We start from the raw sequence: 17,220 nt of genomic DNA, 5'->3' as shown, positions 1-17,220 counted from the left end.
CTTTTTTAAAGCAAGAATTTAAAGGGTCTCTGTAATTGTAATTGGTTGGGGGTTCTGTAGTATTCAGTATTCTTTGGTCTGTTAGAACTTGTGATAAATATGCCAATATTGAACCTGCCAAATAGGAGAACTTGAATATATATGGTATCAGAATAGCATCATTACTTTATGGGAGATACACAGAAATGTCTGGGAGTATGTGTTGAATTCATACATGGTTCTTCCAAACCAGGATTTGTAATCATGCTAAATTGAAGTGAATACGTGTAGCTCAGGATTGAACTGGGGAGTCCTTGGGGTTCTCTGAGCTTGATTGTTTTCTTGCAAACGTTTTATTACCTGGCTAGGTAACTGTTACTGAAGATGTTACCTAGCTGGGTAACAAAACATTTGCAAGAAAACAACCAAGCTCAGAGAACCCCAAGGACTCCATAGCTCATGCTAAATTAGATACTGTATTTAGCAAAAATGAAATGAAATTATTGCTCATTTGTGCATACATTCCACTCAGAGGTACCTGAATATTCCAGATAAGGTTCAATAATTGCTTCCAGACATGGTTGCTCTGTGTGTCTCCTCTGAATGCCAAATTCTGAAGCTACAGTTTTCTACTTTTTTGAGATGTAACATAACTGAAAACTGTAGTTTAAAAATAGCACATCACAATTAGTAAAAAATAAGGACCAGCTGATGCAGCCCCAACCAATTCATGGCTGTCAGGCCAGCCTCCACCGCTCCTGCTAAATGCAGTCCCTAGTCTTCAGAAATGACTCATCCCTGCTGGGTCAGCTAACTTTCCAAGATGCTTTCTGTTGTCCAAGTAGAAGCCTTGCAGAGCCCAAAGCATTGCTGTAAATAAAGCTGCTGCTAGAGATTGGTACTGTGCTCTGAAGCATGGTGGCATTGTATTAAAAAATTTTTAAATAATCTTTAAAAAGAGAGCATATTAATGTACCATGGATTCTGGCTCTCATACAAATCATTGTTAAAGCAAGTAATTGGTAGCCTTGGAAAAGTTGTTCAGAAAAATGAAAGTTTAACTAATTAGTCTGCAGGCTTGTAATAAGCTGTTTTGAGCTCAGTGGCCTTGCTTCTCAGGCAGGATGTTATTTGAACCAGTAACATAATAAGTAGTGAACTGAAAAGGAGTATCACTTTCTGCATTTGTGTAATACAATCCTCGCACATTAATAAAATCCTATTTAATTTTGCAAAGATCAAATTAATCTTAATGCATAGAATTATCTAGGGTTATATGAATATAGCAGGCTATACATTCTATAATAAATAAAAGATGTGAAAATTGCATTAATATTACAGATGCAGAATGAGATAAGGTATAAAACATATCAATTTGTATGTGCATGTTTGCTCTCTCATTATGGTTGGCAGTATCATTGTTTATGGGTGTTATCTACATGCTTAAATAATTTGGACTGAGCTCTGTTGTTTGTTATAATAAAGTCAAATAATGGACAAAACACAAACCCACAATTCAGGGGGTTAAATTTAAGTACAATGAGCAAATTCCTAGATGACTATAAAGATGTAATATTTGATGTTTTGAAAGACTTGAAGCCAAGATTATATAGAGCTTTAACATATTTGATCAATTATTCTTATATATTCAAATGACTCATGTACAATCTCACCGCTTTTAAACACTTTTCTGTAGCAATCACTGACTGGATTCACATTTTGCACTACACTAATGTGATTTGTCTGATGTAGTTTTAAAGTATTGTATGAAACCAAACATGTTTTATAAACCAGGGTTTATGACTTAACATGCTATGTGAATCCAGCCAATTATGGTATGTTCAGCAGTCCATGCTGAACAACTGACATTTCTTCCATGTGAAATTATGGGTGTTAATGGATAACAGAATGAGTTCCATGCCATACCTTTCCTGTAAAAGTTATTGAATGGCAGCTGTAAATAATGTAGGTGAGCCAGGGTTCTCTAAAGCAGCCAGAAAGGTAGTTTTAACAAGCCTCCAGTTAGCTTTGTTGACTGTTAACAAGATAGAGGTGTGATTTGCTATGCTGCAGAAATATCCATCCCTTTTATTTTCCAAGAATGCCTCTGTGGGATCCAAGAGCCTCCTAGTAAATAAAGATGATGGTTGAAGCTTATATGCTGGTCTTCCCATTTATGTATGTATGTATGTATGTATGTATGTATGTATGTATGTATGTATGTATTTAAAGGCAAGAGAGGAGCCAAGTGGGAACAAAGGGAAGAGTAGTGTTAGTCTTGCTTAGGTTTCAAAACTGAAAATCCCCTTACATACTTATTGTGCAACTTCCTACTTTGTAATTTTTTTTTAATCTTCTCTTAGAGTACAAGATAAAATAGTGTGGGTTTCTTCAGAGTAAAAAAAGACACTTTGGAAGTGATATATGAGAGGATCAGAGGAGATAAGTAATATTTAGCAGACAATACAGAGCTTGAAAATATTGCCAGTTTGGAAGAACCAGTTATGCTTATGGCCAGATTTTTAGTCTTGAAATGTTTGGTATTTTTCCAGCTCTGATTATGAAGGGACTCGCATTCTATTTTGCATAGTTTCTGTGGACAGTTTATCTTTTTTTTTTTTTTTAACTGATTAGGAATCTTTTACCACAGCATAATGGCATCACCTTGAAGGAAATACTCTGATTTTTAAATCAAAAGATCTAACTGAGAATTGGAACTCAGGCATCTGAGCTTATATAAGAGTATAGTATAAATGTACTGAAAAATTAGAATTATCTCTAAGTTTAATTCATTTGACAACTTAGAAAAGAATATTAAGTTTGAAAGTCTTGTGGCTTTCAGAAGAATATGAGTGAGTAGAAATATTATGGGAACATACAGAAAATTGCCATTTAGTGCTTTAAATAGTTGATGCTATTATTTTACACATGTTCCACATCAGTTTTCATATTTTCTTTTGTTACTTTTCAGAAGCAAATGCTCTTTCATTGTATTGGATGTGTCTCTGTGAAATGGCTGGAGAATTTCCAGTTGTGGGCATTGTGCTTTTAATTATTACAGCCTTGCTTTTCTTCTTTTCAGGTTCTACCAATTTTAAATCGACCCACATGGCAGAGTTCAGGGAAATGCTATTCAAGGCAACTATTAGATGCTGCAAAGGTAGTATGGAGCAACATTTTCTTTTTCTTTCCTGTAATCCTGCTAGAGAGAAAGAATTGCAGACACTCCACCTCCAAGCTTGGCTCTAGTTTACACCCTGCTCTTTTCTTAATCTTTATAACTTTGCTTTGTAGCTCCAGAGAGCTCAGGTAAAAAAAGCAAAAATTTCTTCTTAGGCAGGGAACTGTTTTTGTAAAGTCCCAAGGAAGTGCATGCTATTGTAAGAATAAAAACAAGTGTTGGGCAACTACAAAGAGTTTGTTCCTAGTACAGGTCCCACTTCTGAGGACAAGCAGCTGAAGGAAAAGTCTGTGAGAATAACCCAAATATGTGGAGTGGGGAGTTGCCAGGTGCACTGATCCCAAGCCAACAAGCTTTCCACTTGTTCTTAGAAATGTCAGAATCCACAGGACTTATTGCAGCCTCCAGAAATGAGTTTCTGCTAGTTTGGGTCAGTAGTCTAGGCCAGGGTACCTCAACCTCAGCAACTTTAAGATGGATGGACTTCAACTCCCAGAATTCCCCAGCCAGCCATTCATGGGAGTTGAAGTTCACCCATCCTGAAGTTGCTGAGGTTGAGGAACCCTGGTCTAGGCTTTTATTTTGAACTAACCGCAGTTCTGGTTTCCAAAGCCAGGCTCAGGTGCAGACCTTTATCAGAGCTCAACAGGCTCTGATGATTTATCCAGGCTTTGTGGCAAATCATTATTTGTACTCACCAACCAGAACCCTGGCTTGTAGAAGTATCTCTGAGCACGCATGGCATGCCTTTCCCTGTCCAGGAGAAGGGCTTAGAAAACAGGCTTCCTGCTTTTCCCATTTTAGGAATTGAACACAAGTGACTGCCTCCCTGCCTCATTTCCATGCACCCGAAATGGGCAGGGCACCAGTCGATGTTTACCAAACCCCAGAGTGTATCCCTTAGAACAAGGCCCAAAATAGTGGCAGCACAATGGGCAGAGAGCCTCATTAACGGCATCTCATGAGCCATGGGTAGCGTTCAAATAAGCCTCCTATTTTCCCAGTGATTAGCAGGGCTGGGCAGAGATGTGTTCAGAAGCACCTAAGCTTAAGAAATAAGCCATCCATGAAATCTGGCTGCGAATGTTTGTTTCACTTGCAGTTTTTAAGGGATAACCATTTGTCAGCATTCTTTATCGTAAAGTTCCATTCTAGGAAACAATAAAGCTCAGATACACCATAAGTGTTGAAAATAAGGAGCGAGTCAGCCTGCTGAGTATTTTCTTCTTCAGCCTGAAATGGGAAGCGTGGTTTAAAAGGTGTTGACATATCTCCCAGAGATCAGCTGCAGCGCCTCTATCTTTGGAAAGAAAGAACTGCTCCTTCATCTTCCTTAATAAACTACACAACTGTGTTCCTCCCTCCTTGCTTTTGGTCATGTGCAACTTGCACACTTAAAAGTAACAAATGAGTGCCTATACGCTCACGCTCTCAGACCAGGAAGGAATAAGCACAATTTTCCACTGCATTCACAAATATACCCCTAGTTGTGGATCCAGTGTACAAATGCTTAATTTTCCTTCCTTTATTTTTAATTTTGTTTCTTAAACATCTCAACTGGAATGAATCTATGTAATCTGATTGATCTTTTGATCTGCTGCTGAGTTTCAGGAAGAAAGAAGCCACTTTGGGAGAAGTAGAAAGCACCCAAAGAGCATTCAGGAATAGGAAGGGAAGCTGGAACCTTGTAAAAGTAGTAGCCTGCATAGCAGAGATTGCTCGAAAGAGACTGGCAGCCTCCTGATGCTCCCGATCAAACGCTCATATGCACTACATTCACGCAGCATGCTTAACTCTGAGGTGAACAAGACAGAATGACGGTGTTCATGTAATAGGCTTTGCCCAAATGAATAATTCCTATTTTGATTTAACAATGTTTGCTCACATACCATATAAAGGTAAAGGCTGGATCCCACAACACAATGAACCACACTTTGCTGTAGCCTAGACTAGCATGATATGCAAAACAAGGTACATATATATTCTGCCTGTAGAGCTGGGAGGTCCAAATACAGGGCATTAACTCAGGAGGTGTGGGCTGTAGCGGCCAATAAAAAAAACCATTTTTTTTTTAAGTGTACCTATCTCATTGCTCTTAACAGTAATCAAATTAAACTGTGTAGGAGACTTTTTAAAAAGAATTGCGGTAGCACAAAGAGAATTCCCTGTACCTTTCCTCCCATTGCATCTTTCAGAAAAGCCTGTCCTACAGGGCGAAAAGTTACAGAAAATTGGGCAAAATCAGTTTATATTCCAACTTGAGGAAATCTCAAGTCAAGGAAGTGAATATAATCCTGGCTAGCTGTTCTTATAAACGAAGTTTTGAACAGATTGAGGACAATAAGGAACAGGTTGGGATTTGGGTGGATATAAATTTAATATATTGTTGTTGTTATTTAGTTTTAAAAGAATTATAGCATAATTTAATCTGTTTAATATTTCCTATTTTTAATATAGAAGTCTAAGGGGTTACCATGCCTAATTTTATTTTATATACTGCATTTCAAAAAAAAACTTGTTAACAAAATGCTGGGAAAATCCTCTTATATCAAAACATATGCGTAGTTTTTAATAATGTGAGTCTTCTGGAGAGCCCTTGGGTATTGCTAGGGGTCTGTGTTGTTTGTTTGTTGTTCCATTCATTTTTTTACTGTGGACATTTTAATTATATTATTTGGTTTTTATTATGTTGTTAGTTGCTGACAGTCCTTGGAGACTATGGTGGTATATAAATTTAAGAAGTAAATGGCAAGTAAATATTTAAAATACACCAACAGCACTAACTTGACCCATGTATAATGCATACAATATGTCATGTAATTTGTGATTTCTGGTCAAATGCTTATTAATAGAGTATTACACTATTTTCTTTTATATTTCTTCTTTCTATGTAACTTCCTGGCTCCCCTTCTTCAAAACAGAAAAAGCCATGTTTTCTGTGAAGAATGGTTGTGAACTAATCCTTTCTCACACTTTATGGTACTTGCAAGCATTTTTTAAGTTCTTTGTAAGTGCTTTATGATGTTATGTTGTTTGCCAAATTGCTCTTGGTATTCTGCTATAATAGAGATATCAAGCATTTTCTTTAAAGCCTAGACGCACTTTCCGAAATGACATTCTGAATACATCATTCTCTTTTTACTTGAAAATAGAAGAGCTCTGGGTAAAAATAAAGAAAATCATCTGTTGTTAGTTCATTTGACTTCAGGTGGTAAACTGTGTGACAATTACACAACCATGGGGAGTGAGGTGAGAGATGGCAAGAGCCAAGAAGCTGCAACTGACTCCATTTTCCCCAAAAAACCTGCCAGTTTAATCACCCGGTACCTGCACTCTGCTATATCTCTTTAAAAGCTCTTTCACCCAAGACTCACTTTAGATCTGGTTCACACACACACATGCAGAAATGCATACAACAGCTTCATGTGGGTTCTGCTGCTATTTGCAGCCCATGGACTGGACTCTGCCTAGTATTCATCATGCTCTGACATGAAGATATTTGCAAGAAGGTAGGAAGCAAGGTTTTTGTCACAGTTGACTAGAAGTTCTAGTCCAGCGTTCCCCATATAAGGTCCAAGGCATTTCTTACCTTCTGGAGGAATTCTGCTCTTGTTGAGGAAAAGAACATTTCTGAATTTGAGTCATAGTGTATTTAAATATTTTAACTTTTTTATTATGTCTTTAATTACACTAATTCAAACTAGATATTGTTGTAGCATTTGGTTTCTAAGCCTCTCTATGAATATACACACCCGGGTATTTACTACGCGGAACAGTCTCCAACCAGGCTTTATGCAGTTTTTAAAAGGTTTTCTGAGATAAATAATTTGGGTATAAAACAGTTGTAAGTGAGCTTCTTCTGTACTCTACTGACACAGTTTCCTGTAATTTCCCTGAACTTTTATTCACCAGTCCATCCTCAGCCTTTACCAAAACTAAAAATGGTTTTGCCTTTAGCAAAACTCAATTAGGAGAGGATTGTAATGGGTTTTACTGTGACTGTATAATGGTTGACATCCTTCTTTGCTGTGTTCTTCTCCCAGAATCTGCAAGGGTGGTCTCAGATAGACAAAAGAACCTGTTGGCATGGACATGCAGGGGGAGGCCTCCATTCAGATCCGAAGGAAGCGGTAAATATTGTCCTTAGTACATATTGGTTTTTCTATATAGTGGCACACAAGAAACAAATGTCTACACGGTTACTTGCTTATTTGCTGCTGAGGAAGGAGCGGGGGATTCTTCTGTCAATTCGTCCAAATTTGCCTTGGGTTCTCTGAACCAGGTTGGTTGGAAGTAAATCCTTATTTGCATAAATACTTTAGAAAATTAGTTTGACATAAGAAAGAAGCCACCAGCTTATCTGTCTGTGATTGGAAATGTCTGCATCCTAGGGAGAAAGGTGTCAATTTAAAGCTTTTTGATGGCTTTGACCAGTGTGAAAATCACTGAGAGGGCTGACTTTTCCATTACCCATTCATGCCTCTTCTCCTCCACTCTCCTCCTTGATTATGTCTTAGCAGGGGACAGCGTCTGTTTTGTTTATTTAAAATGTTCGTATCTTTCTGACAACAGGCCTCCAGGGTAGCTGACAAGGAGTGAAAATTAATATATAAGAAACATAGGATTCTTCTGTAATGGCAGTGGTGACTTAGAGCACAGTGGGTGGGTAGGGAAATGAAGATGAAAAAGGAAGGTCATATCCTATTCGGCTGCTTTAGTCAATTGTGCTTTTTAGATTGTTATTATTTCATGGTTGTCATTTGAAAAACACCCTGAAAGGCAATATCAAGCTATTTTTAATTAAATATATCAGTGACCACTTCTCAGGCTTTAGACTTTGCTACTTTAACTCCAGTTCTGATATAAATTTCAGTTTAATATTCATTGTTCTCTGCTTTCCTGCCACATCTAACTTCTTGTGCTCTTCTGAATGAAATGTTTGCAGTAAGGCATTTTCTGTAAGTTTAAGAAACAGGAGGTAGATCAGGGCAAAGAAGGATAGACTTCAATCCCCAACCCCATCCTATAAGCGTCCGAGCTCCTATTTACCTTTTGCGGGAAATAATGATTGGGGAGAACTGGATTGATGCTCTGGCTTATAAGTGTCCCAAGCCAGCACTCTGCCTCCAGATAACAGTGTCCACTACTGCCCATAGGTTGATGCAAGGGACAGTGTTAGGTTTTGCACTGTATGGTCTCCCAAGACTATGAGCACACACCAGCCTCCTTCTTCCTGTGGAGCTGGGAAGATGACAGGACTCCCTTTACATAGGAGATCTTCCTACTTCTGCTGACTCAGAGATGGAAGAAAGTTGGCCAAATGTCACTCAGTGTCTGTACTGTGGAGAATTATTGAAACCTACAAGTTTTTCATTTTGAATAAAATTGGGTCCCGTCAAAGTTGTAACATCCCCAAGACTATGGGATTTGTTTATACTCAAGGAGCACACTAGGATACCTTTAATTAAGGCGTTGCAAAAGAAAAAGATGCTCTGCCTTTATAAGAGTCAAAGTTCTATTTCTAATAAAATGGTATCTGTTGGGCTAATAATCTTGGCATCTGTGATTCATCTGGCAAACTATAATTGCAATAAATTTTTAAATGATCTTATGAAAGTTGCTTCCGATTATATTAAAAATACAAAAATTGACACGTACTGTTATTGTTTCAGTTTTTGGACAGGAACGTGATATATCTCTATTAATTTATTCTCCTTCCATTGTGCGGAGCAATCTGAATGCCGTTCCTCTCCCCACCAAGTGCCTCATGGGAGACAGCAGTAAATTAACTTGCCAAGACCTGGCATTGTACTCCAAACTTTTGTGCAATACTGTTGGTATCGGATTGTGCCCCCTCTTTCAGTATTTCCAGAGAGAGCACATAGTAACAAGGAACTAGCACATGTCTTAGCTATTATGTTCTCCCTTTCCTTGATTGAACACAAGTACTCTTAAAAAGACCGGCATTGGGTGGAAAGAAATTCCATGGTTTTTATGTTCACTTGCTAGTCTTCATTAATATCCTTTTCTTGCACTGTGCCTCTGCATTTCAAATGAACTGCATGTGTTCAGGTAGGTGCAAGGGGTTTAGTCCTGTTGTCAGGCATGTTAGACTGGAAAATATAATACTGGCAAAGTATATGGAAGAATACTGCCTCCTTAAGGGTTCACTTTTCAACGCTTGTGCCTCTGTCCATAGTTTCTTGGTAGGCAAACTCTAAGAGGACAAGAAGTTGGCAATAAACTATGGCTTGCGTATGATATGAAGCAGCAAGCTGCCTTAATAAGACAATGACAAATCATTGTTTTAAGTTCTGATTTGTTGAACAAAAAGGAAGCATGGCGTCTACCCATGTGAGATGGGTTCAGAAAGAAATGTACTTAGTCTGACATGCAGCCATGGACACCAGCTGAAGGTCCATAAAGACAGGAGACTGGGACTTGCTGATCTTTTAAGAGAAATTCACTGTGACAAGTAATGGTGGGATGCAGTGTCACAGATCCTGATTGGTTTCAATGTAGTCATGTTTTTTATGAGGTTGGATACAAAGGATAGAATGCATAAGACCTATAGAGATGCCCCCTATTATGAACTGTCTTAATCATCCGAATCTCAGTGCAATATTGCGCAACATCATTATGACAACAGGACGTGTTTACTGAAGCATCAGCCTTTTCCAATTCCCTTATTCTGTGAAGCTTTAAGCCAGCATGAGGTAGCTTTACCTCTGGCCCTAAATCAGCAAGCTTATGCTGGTGATGAGCATTTGCCCCATTTGTTAAACCGATACTGTCTTTCCAAATGGGTTATATCCTTTTAGAATTCAGTACGTCCTAGCAAGTGGCATTAAATGAAAGCGAGCATAGGGCCATACTTTCAAACTTACAGGGAAGACCCACAAGGGAAGGACATTGGAGAAACAAAAGGGGAGATTCATTTAGAAATACAACAACTAAGGGGTGAGTTGGAAGCAGGCCTTGTAACCAGCTGGATCTAGATTCATCTTCCCTGGCGCTGATCTTGCCTAATGTAATGCAGTTCCCTGCTGGATTTTTCCTTGCTGATAACAGAGACCACAATATGAATTCTGATGAAAAAATGGGGAAAAGCAAGATTTCAGTGGCTGCATATTCTCTGGCAAATTGGAGCCTGTCTGGCCTTTCTTGCCATGTCATTCTCCTAAAAAAAAAGACCTGGAGTCGCTCTCTGTGGCTTTTTGCACATGAATGAAGGATATTTGAAAGCTGTCATTTGATGTTGCACATACAGCATAAACTGTGCATCCTTGTGGAAATAAACCCACTGTTGCCAGTCAGACCAGTTTGTGTGAGAGTTTCATCTTGTACTGACTGAAATCCCTGTTGCAAAACAGTGAAGAGGTGCAGGGTGCCCCACCTTCATGGAGACAAGCATCCAGCCTTCCTAGGGAATTGAGAGAGGAAATGGACAAGAATCCTGCCATCCTAATTGCCTGTATGCAGGTGTCTCGTTTGAATGCAGGGAACTTGCTAGAATTCTTGTTCTGCAACCTTTACCTTCTTTCCAATAAATGCAGGGGATCAGAAGTCTTGGATTCTTATTCCTTGGATTAACTAGTTCCAGTCCTGTGAGGAGGGAAGTCTGACAGCTAAATGTACATAAGTTATAAATTTAGACAGTTTCATAAGTAGGAAATTGCATTGGTTTATTTGAACTCTTCCAGTTCAAAACAAAAAAAAAAACACTGTCCTGAACTTGCTTGCTTTGTGACATGTACAAATGGTACATTCAAGACCAAAAACATTCTTTCATTACTTAAAAAGTTTAATTGCAGGAATTTTGGGCTAGCCATATAACATTTAATATGCCCTGACATGGATAAAGCCATTAATTTTTTTTTTTTAGTGGCCTTAGATTTATTTTGATTGATCTTTGATCTTTGATAACTAGAACTATATATCATTATCATCTAGATAAATGTTCTTAATAATCTTAAAGGTAGAGGAAAGATAATACCAATCAGTTTTTTTAAATATCAAAGCCACTTTTAATACATCTGTGTGTCACTTTTACATTTTTGTTAACACTGTTGTGTTTTCAGTCATGTCTGTTTTGGTATTCTGATTTAGTTTCATGTGCATCTTTGCTACATATTTTGCAAATTATTGTTGATAACCCATCTTTTCATTTTTGTTTATTGCAATCCATTTCTATTATCTGGATTTGCATTTTAACCAATGTCAGATTCAGTTTATTCTTTTTAACTCATCACATCATATTTGTTTTTTCAAATAGTTAGCATCTATATTAATTGGGGCAACAATTATTGTTTCATATCATGAATAGATCTCAAATATCTATTCCATTTTCTTGCTAAAAGTAAAGATTTATGTCCCTTTTACTACATTTCCCCAATCCTTGGGTAAGCAGAAATACCTGAGGTGTGTAAATTGTAAATGTACACTTGTAAATAAGCATCCTCCAAGGATATTAGAGATATAAAAATAAATGATCGGTCCTATTCTCAAATACTGAATTGTCAAACATTGTCAACAACCTTAAGTATACCTTAATTTTTTCTTGTTTCTGTGGATAGAACAATGTGTGAGAGAATACAATCACAGAAACAGAATCTGGGTTTTTTTTTACTTTTCTCCATCTGGGCCTACCATTTGTTCTTCATAAAATTACAGGAGCCCATTTCTCTTTTGATTGAAAATTTGAAATATTAAAAACAAAGGTTTGTTTTTACATTTGTGTGTGTGTATGTATAAATGTATCTTTCAATTAAATGTATCTTTCAATTAAAATGAGATATATATGAGAAGCACTTTCCAGAAATAGTAATAGCTGGTACTGCATCTTGGTGACATTGTTGCTTTTAATCTGTAGTCTAGAAGCTTTCTAATGATAATTTTAGCTAGGGTTAGAGTTGGTGCAGGCATTATACCCCACACGTAGTCCCCAGGAGCTGCCGTGCACCTGTTGACATGTTTCTTGATACCTTCCAAGCTCCCTGCCCTGCTTAATTTAAACTTTTTAGAATCTTTTATTTGAAGAAAAATGAATGGGAATCGAGCACACTGCTAACTATTTCCAACAATGCCTCTGGGGCCCACATAGACTCCTAAGGGGTTCTTGGAAAATAAAATGGTTGGTGGCTATAGACCAGTGTTTGCTTGCCTTCTGCTAAATGTGTGGTTTGTGATTGGCTATGTCCACCATGGCAACCACTTTATAGAGTGTCCCATAACATGTTCTTAAAATTCCAGATGAGCTTTCTGGCCCAAAAGGGTTAGAGACTTCTACATAATACTGTCCAAAGATACATCTGGACTTCCTATGTTTGATTGTTCCCTTGTAGCTAGTCTGGCTCAAATGCTGGCTGGCTGTTAACATTGATTAAGGGAACAGGACTGAAGCATGAAGGGTTCCCACCTGCTTCCACCTCCTCAAAGCTTCTCTTGGCTTCACATACCCTAATTTTGCATTTAATTTCTGCCTATAGTCCTGGCTCACCCAAACCTTGAATGTTCCAAAACTAACTTTTGGAACTCAGAATCCTTGTTAGTTTCTGGAATTTTGAATTAGAATTCCTCTTCACCAGCCCTGTGTGCATGGAGGGGAGGGGGCAGCTTGATCCTTAAATCAAGTTTGCAATCCTGCTTTTGTTATATCTGCATTTTTTTTTACAGGTTGCTGCTGTAGATACTATTTATAATTTTGTAATGTGAGAACATCAATTGAGGATCTGAAATGATAAACAGTTTTACAATGAGTGGCAATAGCTTTGGAATAGGAGGTTTTATGCTTGAATAAAATCATCCCTATATTTTTACTTTATTGGACTGACTAGAAAGACTCATAAAATGACAAAAAAGGTGTCTGTAAGCTCTAAAGAAAGAATTAATAATACAGGACAGGACAGGGCAATCTTTTTACGAAGGAAGCTGTAGTTCTGTACTTGAGTGTTTAGCAGCCTCATAATGCACAATTGCTCAACTTCATAGCCATTTAGTTCAAAAGAAGTGACATTTTACATGCAATTAAATCACCTAGAACAATTTTCTTAATCTTAAGTGTGATATTACTTTGTGTCCATCGGTGCTGATTTTACATCTGAAGAAGGAAAAACTTTCTCATCCACCTGTTGCTAGCTGAAAATATCTCACATCTCTTGGATTGGGATTCTGGGACCAATGTTATTTGGAAATTTGGTCAGATCATCCTTTCCATTTACAACATTTTCTCTCCACAGTTGAAAGAAATAGATGGTGGAAGGATCCTCAAAGCAATGCTTTCGTATGTCTGGCCCAAAGACCGGCCTGATCTTCGTGCCAGAGTTGCCATATCGCTAGGATTTTTAGCAGGTGCAAAGGTAAGAACTTTAATACCAAGTTGAAATCGGTGGCAATGCTTTTGCCCCCCCCCCAAAAAAAAACGCAAGGTGAAAGAGAAGCTGATGTAAAGTATTTCAGTTGGGATCGTTCTCACAAAACCTTTTTGAAGATCCATTAAATGCCTCCATCTCTGTCTTGAAAAGCTGCTATGTTCCCTTGCATTTTGAGATTGCTATGAGTGCCTGTAAGATGTTTCCGTTGGTGTATACATTTGGTGAAAACATTAAAAGCTTGTCCTCAAGTACTACTTGCCAATTCCTGTCCATAGTTAAGCCAGACTGCATGTCCCATCCTTCTTGTCACGCTCATCCACAAAAATCAGCTACTCTTAATCTTCATTTATGCAGTTGCAGACACTCATTTAGATAAGCTTGCAGTTAATATGCGTAGCTCATATCACTTGTAGGCGTTGTGGCAATTTTGAACAGACGACTTGCTATCTGTTGGTGGCCTTCATATCTTCCATTTGAAGCAGCCCTCAGAGATGGTGCATCATCTTCTGTTAGGCTCAAGTCAAGAATCCTTTGCTGTGGAATTAATTTATGCATGCTGTCATTAATAGAGACTGAACTTAAATGACAATAACTAAAATTGTACTCTTGGTGATATTTGCTAAGGTTTTTCTGCTGATGTTTCACAGGCTGTGTGGTCATATATTTCACCACAGTTTATGAGATTGGACAGTATTGAAACAGAATATACCCCTAAGTGTATTCTTGATAGCTTATTTGCAAGCGTTTGGAGAGAGACATTTGTAATATGTGCTGATGGTGTCACTGGCTGTTTTGAAAGAGAACAGAAAGAATGATGAGAAGAACATTTCTTTCCTTTGTTCACTGCAGCCATATATTTGTGGGCTTTTTATTTTGTTTTCTCTCTAACAAAGACCCAAAGAAATAATCTTCGATCAGTTTTAATTTAATTCTAGTAGCTCAGACACTTGTGTCTTAGTACACCAAGCCACGTCAGTCCATGGTGCTGGAGTGAATTTGCCAGTGGGGTTAAATTCCAAAATAAAAATAATTATTTTATTAGGAGGAAAGCCTTGTGTTAATAAAATATATAGCCTTTGGTGTTGCACCAGGTTGAATCAAGCGTTCTCTTATCTACATTCACCAGACTTTCCTTACTAGAAAGCAAAGGAAGAGGCTGTAGGGAAAATACATGAGGATGGTAAAAGAGAACACTTCTAAGCTTTTCTTTAACACTTTTAAAGAGGGGAACAGGCTAAAGGCTGGCTTGATGTCTTTGCCTAGGCAATTATCTGACCCTAGTCTTTCATCCAGCTACCATGCAGGGCTGAAGTTCAGGATCCAAATAACTGTTTTGGCCCATGGAAATTGTTAAAGGTGTTAGTATTATATATGTGTGGGTACACACCTCTGTGGTGCACATAGTTCAATACATAGCTCTTTCTGGACCAATGTGTTCCCTATAAAAGCGGTCCTGTGAGGTAGTTTAGACAGAGAACCTGCAGCTGTCCCAAAGTCGTCCAGCCAGCATACGTGACTAAGGCTAGCTTTACATCTGGATCTCCCCATTCATAACGGAACTGCACTACACTTTCCATTAACCCCACCCAAAAAAGCAATTTGCTATTGGCTTTATTTTTTCTTAAGATAAGAGTACAGGAGAGAAAACAACAACAAATCTAGTGGATCAGAGCAGTAACTTCAGTCCATAGCATTAAGCTGCAAAGGCAGGAAAGGAGTTTTCTGGAAGATAGTCAGAAACTTTGGGAGAATTTGTCCTCTGTTCTCATGGGGTATGGAAACAAGCCTCCTTGCTAGATCTCCTAGAAGACATCCAGTAAGTACCTTAGATAGGCAACATGACCTCCACAGAATCTCCTAAGTGCTTTCATTTTATTTAAGCAAGATTCTCTTTAGCCCCCAGGATGCAGAGATATTCTTAGCAAGTGAAGGTGTCAAGCAGCTAGAGGCAATCCTGCCACATTTTTCACCAGGTGCAGAGGTCTGTAGAGAATAAGGGGAGGTTTTAAGGAGGCAGGACAGTCAAAAAGGTTAAGGGGGCCACAGCCATGTGATCAGAGTCCTGCCCCTTTTAATGTGTGACACCATCTTGACTTTTTTGATCCCCTCCCTGAGGACACCCCTGTAGGGAGGCCTGTGAGGTTACTCAGTGGGAAACAGCAGCTTGTATTCATGGAAATGTATTTTGAGAAATGTGGTTTCAGGGGTGGTTCCTGAAGGAGAAATTTGTTATTGCCTTTATTGGGTCTTATTTTCTGGGAGCATGAACTGGAAAATACTGGATTTAAGGGGAGAGATTCTGGATTGTGGATAATTTTTATTGTTTTATTTACAAAATTTATAAGGCCACCCAACTCATAATTTATGACTCTGGGCAGCGGGCATCAATAAAATCAAAAGCAATCAAAATTGAGCAAAAAAATAATATAAAACTCAATTAACAGACCACAATAATACGCATACACATAGAGAGAACTGAGGCAGGGAATAATTTCCAAGTGAGCCATTTCAAAAAGAGCTTCCCAAATGTCAGACCACATACTTAACCCCACAAGTAACACACTGGAAGAACATAACAGTATATGAATCCCTCTTCTTTTAAGATCTGTTCTGGCTACTTGTCCAAGGATGCTGCAGAGAATTAAGTTTAATCATCCTTTTTATTTATTTAAAGGCAGATGGGGCTGGTGATGTCCTGGCTGCTTTGTTATTGACCCTTTAAGGCAAAGAATATGGTCTCTCTCTGTCAGCTTTGTACATTCTAGAGTTTGTAATTCCAATCATCATCAGCTTGGGGAAAACTGTCCTTATTTGCACTTAGGTATACAGTTTTTTATTCCCCAACCGGTGGTTCTTTTGTGTGTCCAAAATGGTACCACCTTCCTATGGGAGGCAGCTTTTGACAAGCTTGAGGGAATCTAAGCACACCAAGTGTCCAGCATTTCTTTGGAAGGCAAACTCCTGGGCTGAGGAAAACCTCTTCCCTCAAAAGAACTACCCAGGGCATTGAAGAATGACCACCCTTAATAGGGTTTAGGATGTGAAGTAGTTCTAGGGCGGAAAGTGAATATTCTAGAAATGAGCCAGCTATGGACAGGAGGGTGCACCAGGCTGCAAGAGTTAGTTGTAAATCACATTTTTAATATTTAATGTCAGTAACAGTAATAGCGCCTCAGTAAACCAGTATGAGCAAGGAGTTGTCTCCTTCATCCAAATGGATGTCGGTAAGATCAATATTTTTTGATAAAATTGGGTATGGCAGGCTTATGTACTGTCAAATCTCATTTTACAGACCTTGGATATAATGGACAAAACCTGAATTCAAATTAATTTGTCAAACAACAGATTAGTATGTTGTTTGGCAAATCAGTCCAGACAATGTTCATACAGCTTATGTAAATTAAGATAGTACATTGCATTAAATGTATATGGACTTGCATCTTTAATGGACTCCCTTTCCCCTAGTTGGCTAGTAAAATAGGGATTCTACAAGGAATACACTGTAAATCCAAACAATTTTACAAACCATTGTGTTCCTTTCTGTTACCCTCTTGTCTTGTGTTAGACAATAATGTGCATTGTAATGTTTTTAATTATTTGGTGCTGATACCTAACGCACCATCTTTCTCCCCCTTCAGTAAATTTTTGACTAGAGTATAAAAACTGCTTGAAATGCAAGGTAGCCAT

At 38.2% G+C, this 17,220-nt stretch overlaps 1 protein-coding gene across 1 annotated transcript in view; it reads left to right on the top strand.

The window, feature by feature from the left end:
* Positions 1 to 17,220, top strand: part of ABCB7 (ATP binding cassette subfamily B member 7) — a 60,357-nt gene that overhangs the window by 5,903 nt on the left and 37,234 nt on the right. Inside the window, exons 2-4 of the mRNA XM_088129284.1 lie at positions 3,062 to 3,139; positions 7,204 to 7,290; positions 13,399 to 13,518. Of these exons, the coding sequence (XP_087985410.1) occupies positions 3,062 to 3,139; positions 7,204 to 7,290; positions 13,399 to 13,518 (285 nt within the window). The remainder of the gene's footprint in view (positions 1 to 3,061; positions 3,140 to 7,203; positions 7,291 to 13,398; positions 13,519 to 17,220) is intronic.

The sequence above is a fragment of the Python bivittatus genome, unplaced genomic scaffold (genome assembly GCF_059951505.1).
Source record: "Python bivittatus isolate LINGU-HERP-01145 unplaced genomic scaffold, Pbiv_v1 ctg000790_np1212, whole genome shotgun sequence".
In the NCBI taxonomy this organism is placed as follows: domain Eukaryota; kingdom Metazoa; phylum Chordata; class Lepidosauria; order Squamata; family Pythonidae; genus Python; species Python bivittatus.
This window is presented reverse-complemented; position numbering and strand designations above follow the sequence as displayed.